This window comes from Rhinoraja longicauda, chromosome 3 (assembly GCF_053455715.1).
Source record: "Rhinoraja longicauda isolate Sanriku21f chromosome 3, sRhiLon1.1, whole genome shotgun sequence".
In the NCBI taxonomy this organism is placed as follows: Eukaryota; Metazoa; Chordata; class Chondrichthyes; order Rajiformes; family Arhynchobatidae; genus Rhinoraja; species Rhinoraja longicauda.
Genome location: NC_135955.1, coordinates 86,323,798 through 86,344,891, shown reverse-complemented (window position 1 = coordinate 86,344,891; position 21,094 = coordinate 86,323,798). Strand labels below are relative to the sequence as shown.

Sequence of the window (21,094 nt, the reverse complement as noted above, 5' to 3'; positions counted from 1 at the left end):
CACAATTGTGCAGCAATGTCAGGTTTGGTTGCCAAGGCCGCAAGCTTTAGTGATGTCAAGGTCCAACGTATCGAAGTGGCGGCGCTGCGGCTCGCCAGCAGTCCGTTTGTCTTTCGTGTTTTTTGTCTTAATTGTAGTGTTTGGATGTGATGTAGTGTTTTTTGCGGTTGTGTGCTATGTGTGTGGTGGGGGGGGCGGAGAACTATTAAAAATTCCCTACGGAGTCTCTTCCGAACGGAGACGCGACTTTTTTTCTGGGTCGTGTCTCCGCTCCCGCTGCGGCCTACCATCGGCCAAACACCTGGAGCTGGCGGCCTCCAGCTGGGACCACCTGGGCTCTGGTTCGCAGAGCCCGCGGACTGTACTCACCACCTGCCTTCGGAGGCTGTGGTGGCGCTGCGAGTGCGGCTGCGACTCACCTTCGGAGGCTCCGGCCGCGTGGACGTCGGAAGCTCGCAGGCCCCTGGGTGGGGGCCGACATCGGGAACTCCGGCAGCAGCAGCGTCTTCGCCCGCCCCGAATTGCGGCCCGCTGCGGACCTTTCACCGTCCGGCGCGGCCTGAAATAGGCCGCGGGATTTTCTCTGCCCGGCGGGGGCTTCAATGTCCGGAGCCCCGACGTGGCAATTTCAACAGCCTGGCCGCGGGAGAAGACGGCAGGGAAGAGAAATACATTCTGGCCTTCCATCACAGTGAGGAGGTGACTCACTGTGATGGATGTTTTTTTGTTGTTTTGTGTTGGTTTGTGATTGTGTGTGTTATTGCTTTATTTTTATCGCTTATTATTGTTGGACTGTGGGTAACGGAATTTCGTGCAAAAGACTTGTTTTTCTGGATGAGAATAAAGGCTATTCTGATTCTTCTCTACACCACTGAAGAGGGTCACACAATATTGGGTCTGAAAATTGGGTGGCACGGTGGCGCAGCGGTAGAGTTGCTGCCTTACAGCGAATGCAGCGCCGGAGACTCAGGTTCGATCCTGACTACGGGCGCCGTCTGTACGGAGTTTGTACGTTCCCCCCGTGACCTGCGTGGGTTTTCTCCGAGATCTTCGGTTTCCTCCCACACTCCAAAGACGTACAGGTATGTAGGTTAATTGGCTGGGCAAATGTAAAAAATTGTCTCTAGTGGGTGTAGGATAGTGTTAGTGTGCGGGGATCGTTGGGCTGCGCGGACCCGGTGGGCCGAAGGGCCTGTTTCTACACTGTATCTCTAAATCTAAAAAAAAAATCTAAATCTAAAATGTGTTGAGGCGGGGGGGGGGAGGTGGATATCTTTTCAGGTATTTCCATATCCACCGCTATTACCTTTAGCAGAAGACAGGGAAATTAGCAGAACCGTAAGGTATATGGTTGATGGCAAGGCCCTTTCAGAGCATTGATGTGCAGAGGGATCTTGTGGGCCTGGACCACAGCTCCCTGAAAGTGGCAACACAATTAAAGAGAATGACAAAGAAGGTGTATGGTATGATCGCTTTCTTTGGTCAAGGCAAAGGGTATAAGAGACAGGAAGTCAGGATGTAGCTCTATAAAGCTTTCGTTGAGCCACATTTGGTGTATTGCATGCAATTCTGGTCGCCCCATTACTGGTCATAAGTGATAGGGGTAGAATTAGACCATTAGGCCCATCAAGTCGACTCCGCCATTCAATCATGGCTGATCTATCTCTCCCTCCGAATCCCATTCTCCTGCCTTCTCCCCATGACACCTGTACTAATCAAAAATCTATCTATCTCTGCCTTAGAAATATCCACTGACGGCCTTCTGTGGCAAATTCCACAGATTCTCCACCCTCTGACTAAAGACAGAAGGGTGTGGATGGATGCGGGGGTTTTGGAAAGGGTGCAAAAGAGGGATACCAGAAAGCCGCCTAGATCGGGGGATTATTAGATATAATGAGGAATTGGACAAACTCAGATTGTTTGTCTCTAGAAGGCAGAAGTTGAGAGAAGACCTGAAAGTATAGAAAATTACAGCTCAGCCTTCTGGGGCAATGGGTTCCACAGATTCACCACCCACTGACTAAAGAAAACAAAAGTGAGGTGCGTAGGAACAACTTGCAGTGCCTGGCAAAATCTCTGTCATTCTCTTTCCCAAAGGGCTGTGCAGACTGGGTAACGAGAGGCATTCACAAATGAATGGCCGACCTCTTTAAACAATCCATAGATTGAAAGCTACAGGGAAGTGAAACGGCAGAGGAGATGATGCTCCTGCAGATCGGCCATGATGACGCAGGGCTAAAGTTACTGCGGCACGGTGGCGCAGCGGTAGAGTTGCTGCCTTACAGCGAATGCAGCGCCGGAGACTCAGGTTCGATCCTGACTACGGGCGCCGTCTGTACGGAGTTTGTACGTTCTCCCCGTGACCTGCGTGGGTTTTCTCCGAGATCTACAGTTTCCTCCCACACTCCAAAGACGTACAGGTTTGTAGGTTAATTGACTGGGTAAATGTAAAAATTATCCCTAGTGTGTGTAGGATTGTGTTAGTGTGCGAGGATCGCTGGGCGGCGCGGACTCGGTGGGCCTGTTTCCGCGCTGTATTTCTAAATCTAAATCTAAATCTAGGAACAAGATGGATCACTCCGTTGAAATCGCCTATACTGAAGTGTAGTACGCAAAGGAGCGTAACGTCCGCCATTTTAGTAGGCAAAACCCGACGTCCGTTATGCATCTCGCAGTGTAATCAGTATTTTGGGAGAACAGTATGTGTGATGATACCATTAAAATGCAGAATATATCTCATCTATCAATTCACAGATTCTTGTTATTTTTCTTTTAAAATGTTTCTGCAAGTTTCTGCCTACTAAAATGGCGCCGTGACATACTACGGTTTTTAGGGTCAAGTGGTCTATCTTGCACTGCTCTATTATCTTTGGGCAGGACAGGCTTGAGGGGCTGAGTGGCAGACTCCTGCTGCAATTAGCAGCTGCTATAAAAACATTTAAAAAGATATTCCGACAAGTACACGGATAGGAAAGGCTTAGAGGGACACAAAGTGCTGGAGTAACTCAGCGGGTCAGGCAGCATCTCTGGAGGACCTTTTGTGTCGGGACCCTTCGTCAGACTGCTTCAACGTGGTTAGGTGAGGTTTCGGGTCGGGACCCTTCTTCACACTCTCAGTGTGAAGGACAAAAGAGCAGCAGGTGGGACGAGCGGAGATGGGGCACCTTGGTCAACATGGACATGATGGGCCAAAGAGCCTATTTCTCTGCTGTGTGACTAAATTCACATCTTCTTAGTCCTGTATGTACGTCCAGCAACAAGCCACCTCCAGAACATACATAGCATCAGAGAATAATCTGTAACAAGTTATATCTCACATGCCACCCAGGACACAAAGATTGTTGAAATGCATTCTGTATAGTTCCTGGAACATTCGACCGTAAATACTAAACTGAGGAGGGTAACGGAAATTTGCACCGCACCTTATAGAGGGCAGAGCCGCCGATTATCCACACAAGGTCCACTTTGTCTTGCAGATCTGAGGAATCCAACAGAGCCAGTGCAGAGTCCAAGTCAGGCGCCAGGTAATGGGCACCTTCTGGCACTTCCCTGAGACAACACACAAACAGTAACGTCACCTGGAAGACTTCACACTACTACAACGATAAATGATAAACATACACACAAGGAATTGAAAAACCAAAAAGATCAGTATTTATTCTCTCTTTTCCAGTCAGTTTTGGGTTGTGTAGGAAGGAATTGCAGATGCTGGTTTCAACTAAAGGTAGACCCAATAAAGCTGGAGTAACTCAGCGGGACAGGCTAACTCAATCTGAAATATTATTCAGTCTGAAGAAGGGTCTTGACCCGAAACGTCACCCACTCCTTTTCTCCAGTGATGCTGCCTGTCTCGCTGAGTTACTCCAGCATTTTGTGCCTATCTTCTTCAGACTGAAAATGATTGGCTGGGGGTGATGTAGAGGGATATAGAACAAATGAATGAAAGATATACAAATAAGTAACAATGATAAAGGAAACGGGCCATTGTTAGCTGTGGGCTAGGAGAGAAGGGCTTAGCTGAGAGTTAGCTGTGGGCTAGACTAGAAGACAGCGAAACTCACGTGAAACTAGTCCAAAAACTAGGGTAGGGGAGGGATGGAGAGGGGGTGCAAGGGTTACTTGAAGTTAGAGAAATCAATATCTCCATCTCATCTCTTTCTTTAGTTTCCCTTTCCCCTGACTCTCAGTCTGAACAAAGACCCTCGTTCGGTGTTGTTTGGTGGATTGGATGATTGAAGTCTGAAGAAACAAGACATATTGGCAATTTAACAATTTATTCATTTAATAAACAGGAGCCTCAGTAGCGTTTGGAAGAACCATACACAGCCACAACAGCCTGGCACCTCCTCCTCATGCTGGTCACCAGCCTGGTCACACACTGTTGTGGGATGGCATCCCATTCTTCAACCAGCATTTGTCGCAAGTCAGCCAACGTGGTTGTGTTGGTCACTCTGGCACGAACAGCACGCCCAAGCTGATCCCACAAGTGTTCAATGGGGTTGAGGTCAGGACTGCTGGCAGGCCATTCCATCCTCTCCACTCCCAAATTCTGGAGGTAGTCTCTGAGAAACCCTGCTCTGTGGGGGCGAGCATTGTCATCTTGGAGGATAGAGTTCGGTCCCAGACTGTGGAGATATGGGATTGCCACTGGTTGCAGAATCTCATCTCAATATCTCTCTGCATTGAGATTGCCTCCAATGATGACAAGCCTCGTTTTTCCAATGAGGGAGATGCCGCCCCACACCATCACACTGCCTCCACCAAAAGATGTTACTCTATCGGTGCAGCAATCAGCATAGCGTTCTCCGCGTCTTCTCCACACTTTGACCCTATGATCCAACTGCCGTAGGCAGAATCTGGACTCATCGCTGAACATAACGTTCCTCCACATGTTCAGGTTCCAGTGCACGTGTTGCCGACACCAGCGCAAACGGGCCTGACGGTGAAGGACAGTCATGGCAGGCCTCCTGGCAGCCCTATGAGACCGGAGATCGGCTGCGTGCAGTCTGTTCCGAATTGTCTGGGTAGAGACGTCGGCCATATCGTCCTGCAAACCTTGACTGCAAATCTGTAGAAGACAGCCTACGGTTCCTAAGTGCTGACAGGGTGAGGAAACGGTCTTCTTCGGGTGTCGTCTTCTTGGGACGCCCACTTCGCGGCCTGTCTCTGACATCCCCCATTATATGGAACTTGGCCTTCACTTTGGAGATGGTACTAGGGCTCACTCCAAATAATGCCGCAACTTGGTTTTGCGGAACACCAGCTTGAAGTTGCCCTATCGCACGGGCCCTATCCAGATCAGTCAAACGTGGCATGCCGATTCTTGGAGCAGACACCTACTGACCACTGTAGCAGGGCCCATGCTCACAGATGCTGCCAATCAGGTGCCAATCAGGCACCTGATTGTCAGCACCTGGGGGTACCAGAAGCTCAAAACAAGAGCCAATAGCAACAGCAGAATAAGCTGTTTGGCATTGGCAGAGAAGATTTGGCAAATTTTTCATGGGCGCAACCCATATACTCAGCTCTGCTGCTCATCCCACAAATGCATGTTCCTTACAAATGTGGCACCATTTAAAAGGGAAATAAACAGGCTTTCCAACGGTATAAGATTTATTGCCAAGAAGCATTGTTACAACAAAGAAATAATCTACCAAACACAAATTTCCTTACTTTTTGTGCTATGTTTATATCTAAACTAAACCAAATCCCTGTAAACAAGGGTGGATCTGAAATGCAAAGGGTACAACTTCCATTGGAAGTCACATGGAATAAAAGGAGCCAGTGCCTTCCAGTTTTCTTGTCAGTTCAGCTCATATATTCAGAGCTTCACAAACCATAGAAAATGGCCCTTCAGCCCATTGTGTTATGGGCCTCCCATCAAGTACGTTTACATAGACTCCATATTCTAACAATAGAACCATCTGTGCTATGGCACTTCAAGTCTTTATCTCTGTAAAGCGTCTTTGAGTATATGAAAAGCGCTATATAAATAAAATACATTATTATTATCTTAATACGTATTGACTACTGTGAGGGACTCTGCCTCCACCAACCTCCAGGCAGCGAAGTCTACATTTCCACCACCCCCGGGGATGATACCTCAGTACACATGACAATGCTAAAGCTAAACGTACTCAACATCTATATACTAAAACGTCACCCATTCCTTCTCTCCCGAGATGCTGCCTGACCTGCTGAGTTACTCCAGCATTTTGTGAATAAATACCTTCGATTTGTACAAGAATCTGCAGTTATTTTCTTATACTACCTTTGTTCTCTCCACTCTCTTGCTTCTTGGTTTGATTTCCACATTTTCCTCATTCTGACGAATGATTATTGACCAGAAATGTTGGTCCTAGTTTACTCTCCGCCCCTCTGACGTAAGAGTCTCTCTGCTCGTCTTCTTTAAACTTTTCCTCACTCACCTTGAAACTATGCCTCAAGTATTTGACTTTTTCATCCTGGGGGGAAAAAGGTTCTGTCTGTCTGCTTGGACTATCATAATTCTCCTGGTGAAGGCACCACCACAATGCTCTTGGCAAGGGAGTTCCAAGAGTTTAGATCAAACAACAACCAGGGGACACAGTCGAAAAGAATAAAGGGGAAGCCATTTAAAACTGAGGTGAGAAGAAACTTTTTCACCCAGAGAGTTGTGAATTTGTGGGATTCTCTGCCACAGAAGGCAGTGGAGGCCAATTCACTGGATAAATTTAAAAGAGAGTTAGATAGAGAGTTAAACAATTCCTTTATTTAATTGGATTTTGCACTTGAGATCCCCAATTTCCAGCTGAAAGTGCAGGAGTATGTTCGTAATCTCTCCTGAAGGTGACAATCTTGTCCCCAATGTGGTTGGATGAGAACTGCCAGTAAATAAATACATACTTACTTTTGAAACGAGATACCACACAAAGCAATGCTAAGCATTGGGACCAAGCACACACTGGGCGATCGCTTCACCTTCGCTCAGTCTGCCTCGGCCTACATGATCTCCCAGCTGCCAAACACCTTAACTCCCCTTCTCATTCCCACACTGACCTTGATGTCCTGGGCCTCCTCCATTGTCAGAGTGAGGCCAAACGTAAATTGGATAAACAGGATCTCATATTTCACTTGGGCAGTTTACAACCCAATGGTATGACTTTTGATTTCTCTAGCTTCAAGTAACCCGGCATGCCATCTCTCTCCGTCCCTCCCCCACCCTAGTTGTCGTACTAGTTTCACTGTCGTCCTGTTGAGTTCCTGTTTTCTCATTATCACCTATCCCACAGCTAACAAAGGACCATTGTGTGCCCCACATTTCCTTGATTATTGTTTTTTTGTGTGCATATCCTCCAATCAATTCTCCCAAGTACTGTCTATATCCCTCGTTCCCTGTTCCCCTGACTCTCAGTCTGAAGAAGGATCTCGACCTGAAACGTCACCTATTTCTTTTCTCAAGAGATGAATTTAAAAGAGAGTTAGATAGAGCTCTAGGGTGTTAGCGGAATCAAGGGATATGGGGAGAAGGCAGGCACAGGTTACTGATTGTAGATGATCAGCCATGATCACAATGAATGGCAGTGCTGGCTCAAAGGGCCAAATGGCCTCCTCCTGCAACTATTTTCTGTTTCTAAGGTACAGCTAGATGTACTTTCAAATCAGGACGATGTCTACTTGGACAAAATGCTGGTAGGTGATGGTGAAGTCCATGAGAAGATTTATATCTTTTTTGGTTATGGACAGAAGATAGACACAAATAGCTGGAGTACCTCAGCGATTCAGACAGCATCTCTGGAGAAAATGATTCGGCGACGTTTCGAGTAGAGACCCTTCTTCAGACCTTTACTTTAAGTGTCAGCATACTGACGGTTTATTTTGATTTTTCCCACCCTGACTCCTGAATGTTCCGAAAATATCTGGTGGAAAAGTGTTTGAGGAGAAAGCTGTTGAAGGATTATCTTCACCTTTTCCAGAACCAGGGGCCACAGTTTAAGAATAAGGGGTAGGCAAATTTAGAACGGAGATGAGGAAAACCTTTTTCAGTCAGAGTTGTGAATCTGTGGAATTCTCTGCCTTAGAAGGCAGTGGAGGCCAATTCACTGAATGCATTCATGAGAGAGCTGGATAGAGCTCTTAAGGATAGCGGAGTCAGGGGGTATGGGGAGAAGGCAGGAACGGGGTACTGATTGAGAATGATCAGCCATGATCACATTGAATGGCGGTGCTGGCTCGAAGGGCTGAATGGCCTCCTCCTGCACCTATTGTCTATTGTCTCCCCTTTGTAATCAATTTTTAATTAGCAGGAATTAGGCGTGTGCAATCCTGCAGCCTGCAACCTGTCACGCTACACGTCTCACATCAAACGTTTGAATCACTTTGAGCTCCGACTACTGATGCTTCACGGATGGAAAATTCTCCCACGCCTCACCACAGGCTATGGTGCTACTGCAGACAGACTCATCACTTCAAATGTGGCTCCCTACTGCCACCGAGGAAACTTTAAATACATGACATTTTAAAAGAGCTCTCAGTAGCCAAGCCACTTTCTAGTCTTGAAAGACACACACAATATCTACTTTTATTCCACTTATAGCGGCTTTGGAGGTGCTTTTAAGCTCCGCTTTATTAAAGCAAAGGGCAGCCACCCTCTACTTCAAGGCTGCTCCATAAACGTTTGTGACACATATTCAGTTTAGTTTAGAGATGCAGCACAGAAACAGGCCCTATGGCCCACCAAGTCCACGCCGACCAGCGATCCCCGCACATTAACACTGTCCTACATACACCAGGGACAATTTACAATTATACCAAGTCAATTAACCTACAAACCTGTACATCTTTGGAGTATGGGAGGAAGCCGGAGCACCCTGGAGAAAACCCACATAGGTCACGGGGAGAACGCACAAACTCGGTACAGACAACACCTGTAGTCAGGATCGAACCCGTGTCTCTGGCGCTGTCAGGCAGCAACTCTACCGCTGCGCCACCGTGCCGCCCTGTGTTTGATCAGAAAACAGCACAAGTCCACTGCTCACTGTGGACAGGGACATGTTTGCAATCAGGATTAGTTGCTGCTTTGCTTAAAGACAGTATTGCATCCACTCAATGAACGAGTTAGATAGAGCTCTAGGGGCTAGTGGAATCAAGGGATATGGGGAGAAGGCAGGCACGGGTTACTGATTGTGGACGATCAGCCATGATCACAATGAATGGCGCTGCTGGCTCGATTGGCCTCCAACTGCACCTATTTTCTATGTTTCTAAGTAAGCAATAGAACCTGGGCATTGCTGCACTCAACTCACCAATAATCAAAACTTTTTTTTTGTCTTGACTCAGCTTTTAATCCTTTTTGAACTTTTGTGCGGCACGGTGGCGCAGCAGTAGAATTGCTGCCTTACAGCGCCAGAGACCTGGGTTGAAACCTGACTACGGGTGTTGTCTGTACAGAGATTATACGCTCTCCCCGTGACCTGCGTGGGTTTTCTATGGAAGCTCCGGTTTCCTCCCACTCTGAAGACGTACAGGTTTGTAGGTCAATTAGCTTGGTAAAATTGTAAATTGTCCCTAGAGTGTGTAGGATAGTGTTATGCGAAGATAACTGCAGATACTGGTACAAATCGAAGGTTTTTATTCACAAAATGCTGGAGTAACTCAGCAGGTCAGGCAGCATCTCTGGAGAGAAGGAATGGGCGACGTTTCGGGTCGAGACCCTTCTTCAGACTGATAGGATAGTGTTAGTTGAGTTGAGTTTATTGTCACATGTACTGAGGTACATGAAAAGCTTTCTTGTTGCATGCTAACCAGTTAGCAGAAAGACAATATGTGATTACTTTCGAGCCGTCCACAGTGTGCAGGTACATGATAAAGGGAATAACGTGAATAACATTTAGTGCAAGATAAAGTTCACTAACGACCGATCAAAGATAGTCCAAGGGTCTCCAATGAGGTAGATAGTAGCACAGGACTGCTCTTTGAAGGGCTCATTTCCATGCTGTATCTTTCAATGCATCAAAAAGTGAGCAAGAACAACAATAGTTCGTGTGCGGGGATCACTGGTCGGTGTGGACACGTTGGGCTAAAGGGCTTGTTTTGCGCTGTATCTCTAAACTAAACTCAATGGCATTTTGAAGTATCTTAACCACATTGAATTCTACCAAATCAATATCAAAATCTAGGGTTTTTTCAGCTTTCATTTGGGCATAAAGTGTGAATAATATATATATTTTTAAAAGACCACTGAATATACCAGCCAGCATTAGCAGTTACATTATCATCATTCAGTGGGTGGGAATTAAACTTCAAAATCCTACTCACAGCATCTGAAAGATTAAACATTTTATTTCCATTAATCTGACAAAACATATCCACTTACATGCAAGTGTAACTTTTATACCACACTTACTCATATTTGAGACATTTTTTAAAAAGCATCTCTAGTTAATTGACTGCCAGCCGCCACTCAACATCCCACACTTCCATCTCATTTCAGGTCACGTTCTGTGATCCATGCTCATGAAGACCATCTTTCTCATAGTCTCTCTCGTTTTCCCACTGCAACACTGCCTCCCCAGCGCTCGTCTCCAGTTCTAACCTTCAATGATCCATCAATTTCAGATGTTCACACTCCTCAAATTCTGGCTACTTCTAACACCATTGCTCCACAGCTGGGAACTACACAGTCAGCCGCCAAATTCATTGTTCAGAATCAGAATCAATGACCAGTCTCACCCCCACGGTCACTCCCAACATCTCCCCGGAACGTACCTTTAGAAAGGAGATGAGGAGGAATTTCTTCAGTCAGAGGGTGGTGAATCGTGAAATTCATTGCCACAGAAGGCTGTGGAGGCCAAGTCAGTAGATATTTTTAAGGTGGAGATTGGCAGATTCTTGATTAGCAAGGGTGTCAGGAGTTGTGGACACTCACTGCCGCGAGTAGTGGTTGAGGCAGATACGACCACAGCATTTACGAGATTGTTTGATAGGCATCAATGCAAAGAATTGCAATAACTGCAGGGAATTGGAGTGATATGGTGTATGTGCAGGCAGATAAGAGTTGGTGGAGGAAGGAACTGCAGATGCTGGTTATCCCGAAGATACACAATATGCCAGAGTAATTCAGCAGGTCAGGCAACATATCTAGAGAAAAAGAATAGGTGACGTTTCCGGCCGGAACCTTCTTCAGATTGAAACGGTCTTGGCATCAAGTTCAGCACAGACATCGCGGACTGAAGGGCCAGTTCTTGCGCTGTACTGGTCCATGTGCTATCTTCTAAATAATCTAAAGCTACAATGGTTCTTGAAAATAGGAAGATACACTATTTGCATCAACCACTATTAAAAAAATTGAAGTAAATTGAAATCAGTAACTATTTAAGACACCAGCTGGAAATAGACATTAGTGTTAAATATTCTAGTTATTTACTAAAAAGGTAGAGGAGCAGACATTTATTTTTGTTCACAAAATGCTGGAGTAACTCAGCAGGTCAGGCAGCATCTCAGGAGAGAATGAATGGGTGACGTTTCGGATCGAGACCCTTCTTCAGACTGATGTCAGGGGGGCGGGACAAAGGAAGGATATAGGTGGAGACAGGAAGATAGAGGGAGATCTGGGAAGGAGGAGGGGAAGAGAGGGTCAGAAGAACTATCTAAAGTTGGAGAAGTCGATGTTCATACCATTGGGCTGCAAGCTGCCCAGGCAAAATATGGGGTGCTGTTCCTCCAATTTCCGGTGGGCCTCACTATGGCACTGGAGGAGGCCCATGACAGAAAGGTCAGACTGGGAATGGGAGGGGGAGTTGAAGTGCTCGGCCACCGGGAGACCAGTTTGGCCAACGCGGACCGAGCGCAGGTGTTGAGCGAAGCGATCGCCGAGCCTGCGCTTGGTTTCGCCGATGTAAATAAGTTGACATCTGGAGCAGCGGATGCAATAGACGAGGTTGGAGGAGGTGCAGGTGAACCTTTATTTTTGTTCTCACTTTGTCACGCGAAATAAAGAGATAGTTCAAAGACATATGAATCCAGTGACATTTTACGATAACAAATATTATTTGTTGATATTGAAATACTCACTTAAGTTCTCTGCTCAGTACAATATTTATCCGTTTTTTAAGCGGCCTGTTCTTCTCTGGAATAGAGTGCCAGGTTTTGCGTCCCATGATAACAGCGTTGCACTTCCCTGATATCAATAGAAACACAGCGAGTGTCATTTCCATTGGATAAATGGAAGAATAATGCAAAGTCTGAAAATGCCGTTTGTCTGAGCAAGACTGATTCCTCCGACTCTGACTGCGTTGCTAACGTCACATATGCCTGATTTTAAAAGTTGTTCCACACCACTGTTCAGGTCACAGGTGACAAACCTATAGAGTATTTTTTTTAATTATCACATGTACCGAGGTACAGTGGAAAGCCTTTTGTTGCATGCTATCCACTCAGCGGAAATGCTACACATGGATACAATCGAGCCATCTCAAGTCAAGTTTATTTGTCACATACACATACAAGATGCGCAGTGAAATGAAAGTGGCAATGCCTGCGGATTGTGCAAAAAAAAACAAAACAATTACAGCATAGAAATTAAAATTAATACAGAATTTTTTTTTTGTCCCTGGAGATATAATAGTTAACAGTCCTGATGACCTGTGGGAAGAAACTCCGTCCCATCCTCTCCGTTTTCACAGCATGACAGCGGAGGCGTTTGCCTGACCCTAGCAGCTGGAACAGTCCGCTGTAGCAGCTGGAACAATCTGTTGCTGTATCTACAGTGTACAGATACAGGATAAAGGGAATACTGTTTTGTGCAAGATAAAGTCTACACCAAGATAAAGGGCGGCACGGTGGCGCAGCGGTAGAGATGCTGCCTTACAGCGAATGCAGCGCCGGAGACCCGGGTTCGATCCTGACTACGGGTGCTGTCTGTACGGAGTTTGTACGTTCTCCCCGTGACCGCGTGGGTTTTCTCCGAGATCTTCGGTTTCCTCCCACACTCCAAAGATGTACAGGTTTGTAGGTTAATTGGCTGGGCAAATGTAAACATTGTCCCTAGTGGGTGTAGGATGGTGTTAATGTGCAGGGATCGCTGGGCGGCGCGGACCCGGTGGGCCGAAGGGCCTGATTCTGCGCTGTATCTCTAAAATTTTAAAAAATATATCTAAAAGTCCAGTAAAGTCTGATTAAAGATAGTCCGAGGGTCTCCAATGATTGGAGCTCTGGACTGCTCTTTAGTTGTTGATAGGATGGTTCAGTTGCCTGATGACAGCTGGGAAGAAATTGCCCCTGAATCTGGAGGTGTGCGTTTCCACACTTCTATACCTCTTGCCTGATGGGAGAGGGGAGAAGAGGGAGTGACCGGGGTGATGCTCGTCCTTGATCATGCTGGTGGCCTTGCCGAGGCAGCGTGGTGTAGGTGGAGACAATGGAAGGGAGGCTGGTTTGTGTGATGGTCTGGGATATTCTGTCCAATTTCTTGCTCCTTAGATGGAGCTGTATTACGAGAGGCATCGACAGGGTAGTCAGTCTTTTTCCCAGGATGGAAATGTCAAATAATAGAGGGCATACGTTTAACGAGAAAAGGGGAAAGTTTAGTGGCGAGGCGTTTTTTTTTAAGATGCAACTAGGAGGGTAGGTGCCAGGAACGCACTTCCAGAGGAGGTGGTAGAAGCAGATAGCTCAGCAATGCTTAAGAGGCAGTTAGACAGACCATGTGAAGAGGATGTGCAGGAAGGAACTGCAGATGCTGGGTTAAACCGAAGATAGACACAAAATGCTGGAGTAACTCAGCGGGACAGGCAGGCAGCATCTCTGGAGAGAAGGAATGGGTGACGTTTCGGGTTGAGACCCTTCTTCTTTGTGAAGAAAATGGATGGGAATAGAAAGTTACAGACCCTGTGCATGCAGATGGTATTAGTTTAAATTGGCATCAGAGATTGCACACACATAGTGGGCCAAAAGGCCTGTCCCTGTGCTCCACTGTTCTAGATTCATATTTGCCTGATTTTAAAGCTGTATCGGGGGCAAGTTTTTGCTTTACACGTATGATGGTGAGTGCCGGGAATGCACTGCCAGGGTGGTGCTTGAAGCAGATATGATCGCAGCATTTAAGAGACTTTTTGATAGGCATGGATGCGGGGAATTGCAATAAATGCAGGGAATGGAGCAACATGGGAGTATGTGCAGGCAGATAAGAGTTGGTCTTGATATCAAGTTCGGCACAGACATTGTGGGCCGAAGGGCCAGTTTTTATGCTGTACTCTTTTACGTGTTCTCATTGTTCAAGTTGCCTGATTTTAAAGCTCTCAGGCCTAAATTCCTCCTAAATAAATACGGTGCTGGGTACCCACCCAAGTCATTTGTGTATACAGCAACATCTCAAGCAACAATCAAAACGTAGACAGTACAACAGTGACACAAAGTGGTAGCAAAGCAATATTGCAAATGCCCAAGAAAATAATGCTTATAAGTAGGTCAGTGAAACAAGAGAAGGCATCAAATTATACTGGAACAGCAGGGCGTCATTCAACTTGAGACTGTTTAAGGGTAGCTTTGTTGATTAACTTCATCTACGTAACATGGCTCCAGTTCCTTTGATATACATGGCTAATTCTCCTGGAAGAACCTTCTGCAATGATGTACTGTTTTACAGTTTCACTTCAGAATTGACTTTCGGCGGCGCAGCGGTAGAGTTGCTGCCTTACAGCTTCAGAGACCTGGTTTCGATCCTGACTACGGGTACTGTCTGTACGGAGTTTGTACGTTCTCCCCGTGACCCAAGTGGGTTTTCTCTGGGATAGACAATAGGTGCAGGAGTAGGCCTAGATAGAGCCCTATCTAGCTCTCTCTTGATCTCTGGTTTTCTCCCACTCTCCAGACACACAGGTTTGTAGGCTAATTGGCTTGTTTTAATTGTAAATTGTCCCTAATGTGCGGAGGATAGTGTTAGTAAGCGGGGATCGCTGGTCGGCGCAGATTCGGTGGGCTGAAGGACCTACTTCCACACCGTGTCTCTGGATCTCTAAACTAAACTAACACTGCTTGGCTCTCTTTAGAGACACAGCATGGAAACTGGCCTTTCACCCCACTGAGTCCATGCCGACTGCTGATCACCCATCAACACTAGTTCTATGTTACCCCACTTTCTCACCCACTCCCTGCACATTAGGGGCAATTTTCCAGAGGCCAATTAATCTACAACCCACACGTCTTGGGGATGTGGAAGGAAACCAGAGCGCCTGGAGGAAACCCTGGGAGAACGTGCAAGCTCCACACAGACAGCACCCCGCAGTCAGGATCAAACTCGGGTCTCAGGCGCCTGTTCAGGACTGTTCCCAGGATGGAAATGTCAAATAAATGGCATAGGTTTAACAAGGGAAGTGCGTGCCACGGTGTGCCACCAACAGTGAGATTATCCACACACATTTATTCTGGATGGCGAGTCTCATTGACATTCTCCAGAATATTTTCCTCATTTTGAAAAATTCTTAAAAATCACCCTTCCATCTCTGAATTCAAGGAACACAAAGCAACTTTATACAACCTTTCTGAATGTGACGCGATCCTTTTTGAGGGAGACGCACAAATTCAACCTTGGCTGCTGTAAAAGTAAATGACCTAAAGCTCCCAGTGGGGACAGTAGTTTGCATTTTAGTTGTGTGACATTCAGTGCGATTCTTCAGAAGTGCCGGCAATACCTTCTACTGATGGGGTGGATGTCATCCTCTGGAAATGTTTGAACTCTTTGCTGAAAATATACAAAGTGCAAATTTGAAACAATTACTTTAAGAGAATGCAACTAATCTATATACTAAAACTCTTGTTTGTTTGTTTGTTTGCTCCTGAACTACAGCCGATAGCGCGACAATTTTAGGCACACCTTACTCACCGTCGTCCCTTTGGTGCTAATGGAAGAAGTTTCATTGAAATCGGTGTTATATTTTTTAAGTTTTTCACATTTTTAAGTTTAAATCTATCTCCTAGGGAGGGAAGGGGGGGGGGGGGGGAGAAGGGGAGGGGAGGGTGTTGCACCAATGCAGGAGAAGTTTGGGCCCAACTAGGGCTTGGTCTAGTTAATAAAATTTGGAAATGTAGCTATTTGTATATTATTTGCAACATTTTGCAACTAAACAGGTGAAAGTCTAATTCTTGAAGAAACTTATGGTTACAACTCAATGTCAATATTACAATTTGGGGGGAAAAAAAGTTCAATGGGTAGGGATGGGGAGAAATAAGAAGTTTCCAGCTGTCCATTTCAATCAAACCGGAAATGTGAATTAAAAAAGTTCTGGGGACCAGCTTATCTAGGTTCATAAATTCTAGGTGCAGAATTAGGCCATTCAGCCCATCAAGCATTTGCAGTTCCTTGTGCCTAGGTCTAATTGTTTGTTGACCTCTATTGTTTAGTTTAGTTTAGAGATACAGCGTGGAAACAGGCCCCTTCCACGCCGACCAGCAATCCCCGCACACTAACACTATTCTACACACTAGGGACAATTTACAATTGAAGCCAATTAATCTACAGTCCTGCACATCTTTGGAGTGTGGGAGGAAACCCAGGAAACCCAGGCGGCTCCCGGAAAAACCCACGCGGTCACGGGGAGAACGTACAAACTCCGTACAGACAGCACTCGTAGTCAGGATCGAACCAGGATCTCTGGCGCTGTAAAGCAGCAACTCTACCGCTGCCCATGCAAGAGATACCATTCTATTATATTGTCTGACGAGATGGCCTTTTAGAGTACTGTATTCAGATCTGATCTCCCTACTCAAGGAAGGATAGTCAAGTCAAGTCAAGTCAATTTTATTTGTATAGCACATTTAAAAACAACCCACGTTAACCAAAGTGCTGTACATCTGATTAGGTTCCAATGGAAAAAAGGAAAAAAAATGAAACATACAGTAGCACGCAAACAGTTCACAGCGCCTCCTCAATGAGCCTCAAACGCTAGGGAGTAGAAATAAGTTTTGAGCCTGGACTTAAAGGAGTCGATGGAGGGGGCAGTTCTGATGGGGAGAGGGATGCTGTTCCACAGGCTAGGAGCTGCAACCGCAAAAGCGCGGTCACCCCTGAGCTTAAGCCTAGACCGCAGGATAGTGAGTAGCCCCAAGTCGGCCGACCTGAGGGACCTGGAGTTAGAGAGGGGGGTTAGAAGATTTTTGATGTGGGGGGGGGAGTGTCCATTTAGGGCTTTATACGTGAATAGGAGGAGCTTGAAGTTGATTCTGTACCGCAGGGAGCCAGTGGAGGGAGGCCAGAATCGGGGTGATGAATCGGATAGACTTGTGCTAGAGGGAGCGCAGTGAACGTTCACCAATTTGATCTCTGTTGTAGTGAGAAGATGTTAAACAGATGGTCACAGTGTTTTCCCCAGCATGGAGCAGTCCAGAACTGGAGGGCAGAGGGTTGAAGTAAAAGGGGAAAGATTTAAAAGAGTCAGGTGGGACATTTTTTTTTAAACAGGGTGCTGCATGTGTGGAACAAGCAGCCAGAGGAAGTTATACAGGCCGGAACAATGAAGTAATTTAGACAGGTTCATGGATCGGAAAGGTTTTGTGGGATATTGGTCAAATGCAGACAAATGGGACTGACTGGCGCAGTTATAAGGGATAGACAGCATGGACAAATCTTTTTATTTTAGAGATACAGCACGGAAACAGGCCCTTCGGCCCGAGTCCGCACCGACCAGCGATCCCTGCACACAAGCACTATCCTACACTAGGGACATTTTTTACATGTATTCCAAGCCAATTAACCTACAAACCTGTACGACTTGAGTGTGGGAGGAAACCGAAGTTCTCCGAGAAAACCCTCGCAGGTCATGGGGAGAACGTACAAACTCCGTACAGACAGCACCCGTAGCCAGGATCGAACCCGGGTCTCTGGCGACGTAAGCGCTGTAAGGCAGCAACTCTACCACTGCCACCATATTTGGGCCAAATGGGCCGTTTCCATGGCTCTTTCGTCTTTTGAGTTTATAAGAATGAATTTAAACCTCTGAAATGCACAATTTTTTTCACAGAGCTTGACAGGGGTAGATGTAGAGACAGTGTTTCCACCAGCTAAGGTGTAGAAAACCAGAGGTCACAGTCTCAAATTCAGAGGACTGAGTTGCTGAACTTGCCATTTGACCATATCACAAAATGCTGGAGTAACTCAGCAGGTCAGGCAGCATTTTGCATTTCTCCTCAAGGTATGTCACCAGCATCTGCAGTTATTTTCCTGCCCATCTTGCTATTTGACCAAATCCAACCTCTCCATAGCACACTATTGTTCCACATATGCACCTTTGTGCGAAAGTTGCCTCTCAAGTCCCTTTTAAATCTTTCCCCTCTCACCTTAATCTTTGCCTTTTAGTTTTAGAATCCCTGCCCTGAGGAAAAGACTGACTATTTACCTTGTCAATGCCCCTCATGATTTTCTATACCTCTGTAACCTCCCTCCTCAGTGTCCTATGCACCAGGGAAAAAAAGTCCCAGCCTCTCCTTATAACTCAAAACCTCAATCTTTTTTGCACACACTCCAGTTTCATGACATCCTTCCTACCAACTAGAACGAAAGGGTTCAGAAAAGATTTACGAGGATGTTGCCAGGACTAGAGGGTGTGAGCTATAGGGAAAGGTTGAGTAGGCTGGGTCTCTATTCCTTTGAGCATAGGAGGATGAGGGGTGATCTTATCAAGGTGTACAAAATCATGAGAGGAATAGATCGGGTAGACGCACAGAGTAGAGGAATTGAGGACCAGAGGACATAGGCTCATGGTGAAGGGAAAATGATTGAATAGGAATCCAAGGGGTAACTTTTTCACACAGAGGGTGGTGGGTGTATGGAACAAGCTGCCAGAGGAGGTAGGGACTATCCCATCGTTTAAGAAACAGTTGGACAGGTACATGGATAGGACAGGTTTGGAGGGTTATGGACCAAGCGCAGGCAAGTGGGACTAGGGTAGCTGGGACATTGTTGGCCGGTGTGGGCAAGTTGGGCCAAAGGGCCTGTTTCCACACTGTATCACTCTATGACTCTATGACTATTCTAATAATGTGCCAATGTGTTCATTTCACCTGTGCTAGAACCTCTCCACACACGTTCTACAAATTAATATCGAGGACTCCTCTTTCAAGATAGACACAAAATGCTGGAGTAACTCAGCGGGACAGGCAGCATCTATGGAGAGAAAGAATGGGTGACATTTCGGGTGGAGACCCTTCTTCAGTCTAAGCAGACCGTTGACCCTCATTGTAGATGTAAAGGTAGACACAAGGAACTGTAGAGGCTGCCTTAAAAAAAAAGACACAAAGCACTGGAGTTAGTCAGCATTTCTGAATAGATATATTCGGTGTAAATTTGGAAATGAATATCTGTATTGAACGTGTAACCTCCGGAAATGTCGGATCGGGTTGTTGAAAAGAAGATGTTTTGTAAATATTTATTACTTGAATAAAGTATTTTTTGGTATATAAAAAAAAAATATTCAAGATATATGAAAGATTTTGATATTCAGGCAATCGAGGGATAGGATGGATTACAAAAGTGGTATTGAGGGTGAGAGAGCAGGCCAAAGGGCCTATCTATTCCTGCTTCTTATTCTGCAGCTGATTCATTAAACATGCCTCATTCTGACATACAGCATGGAAACAAGCCCTTCAGCCCAACTTGCCCACACCGGCCAACATATCCCAGCTACACACAAGTCCCACCTGCCTGTGTTTGGCCCATATCCCTCCAAACCTGTCCTTTCCATGTACCTGTCGAACTGTTTCTTAAACGTTGCGACAGTCCCTGCCTGGCCTGATGCAAGTGCGCACTCAATTCCCAAGACGACACCCGATTTAAAAATAAACAGAGTTATCTGCAATTGGTCTTTGCCCCCCTGATACAATGAACGCACGCAGCAGGCGACCGCATTATCTGTTTAACGTTGCACAACGTCTCTGGACCTTTGGTCTGTCCTCCCACAGAACTCACCAAAGGCTCTTTTGACCAAATCCATATTTCAGGAACAATTTATTCATGCGGGTAAAATGTTCCATCTGAAATTATTCCACCAAATCTGAGAAATTAACCGGCATTGAATGAATGCAACCGTTCAGTTACAGAATATGTGAGTCTATTTCACTGACATCAGGATTACTGGCACGCCGGCGTCCCAGCGCTAACACAGAGCAGGGCAGAGGAATATAAGAAAATAACTGCAGATGCTGGTACAAATCGAAGGTATTTATTTATTCACAAAATGCTGGAGTAACTCAGCAGGTCAGGCAATGAAGGCTTTAACAGTTTTAAGTGCTCATCATACATAGGAAAGAAAACAAAAAACAATTGCAAGAAACCTCTTGGATATTTCCTGATCTGAAGGGTTACTATTTATTGGGTTAAAAAAAAAAAAAAGCTACAAAATCAATATTAGGTTGGAACACAAGAGAACTATTTTAACACACAAGGCAGAAAACTGCGTCGGAGCCCAGGAGGAGATTGTCCAGGAGGGTGTTTTGTTTGTGTTGGACGGATCTCCGAGAGAGCAGATGAATAAATAACCCAAACACTGCACTGAGGGGGGGAGGGGGGGGGGGGGACTCGTTTACTTGCCTCAATCTTGTCGGATGCCAGGGCAGGTTCCCATTTTTTCCGATTCCCATGTTCGGACAAACGGCGACGATGGAGTTGATCAGGCGGACCATGGTCTCCTCTTTTCTTTTTTTTGTGTGTACGTGTGTGTTTGTTTGTTTTAAAACGGTTTTACGAGCGGGAAAGCGAGACTTTGCAGAGCAGAGTTGAACGCAGCGTGGCAAGAGGAGCGCGCCTAAATGACGTCACACAGAGCCGCCTGTAGCTGTTTCACACAGAAGGTTGATACAAAGTGCTGAATTGATACAAAGTGCGAGATTGATACAAAGTGCTCAGCGGGACGGGCAGCAGAGCATTTCCGGACAGCAATAGACAATGATAATGATAATAATAATAATAATAATAATAATAATAATGCATTACATTTATATAGCGCTTTTCATATACTCAAAGACGCTTTACAGGGATTTAGAGAACATAGGGAAGTGAATAAATAGATAAATAAGTAAACGAACAGAGAAAGGAGACAGAAGGTGAGGTGACCTTCAGTGGTTGAAG

General features: G+C 45.8%; 1 protein-coding gene across 2 annotated transcripts in view; it reads right to left on the bottom strand.

Moving 5' to 3' along the window:
- dhfr (dihydrofolate reductase) overlaps positions 1–20,790 on the bottom strand; it is a 35,092-nt gene extending 14,302 nt beyond the window's left edge. The window contains exons 1-4 of one of the 2 annotated variants that reach the window (XM_078396563.1): positions 20,558–20,790; positions 15,669–15,718; positions 12,052–12,157; positions 3,423–3,549 (exon numbers count right to left, since the gene is read on the bottom strand). In XM_078396563.1, the coding sequence (XP_078252689.1) occupies positions 3,423–3,549; positions 12,052–12,157; positions 15,669–15,718; positions 20,558–20,649 (375 nt within the window). In that variant the 5' untranslated portion in view covers positions 20,650–20,790. Of the gene's footprint in view, positions 1–3,422; positions 3,550–12,051; positions 12,158–15,668; positions 15,719–19,716; positions 19,784–20,557 lie in introns of those variants that run through there. The other variant, XM_078396564.1, reaches the window with a different exon arrangement.
- Between the last annotated feature and the right edge of the window lie 304 nt (positions 20,791–21,094).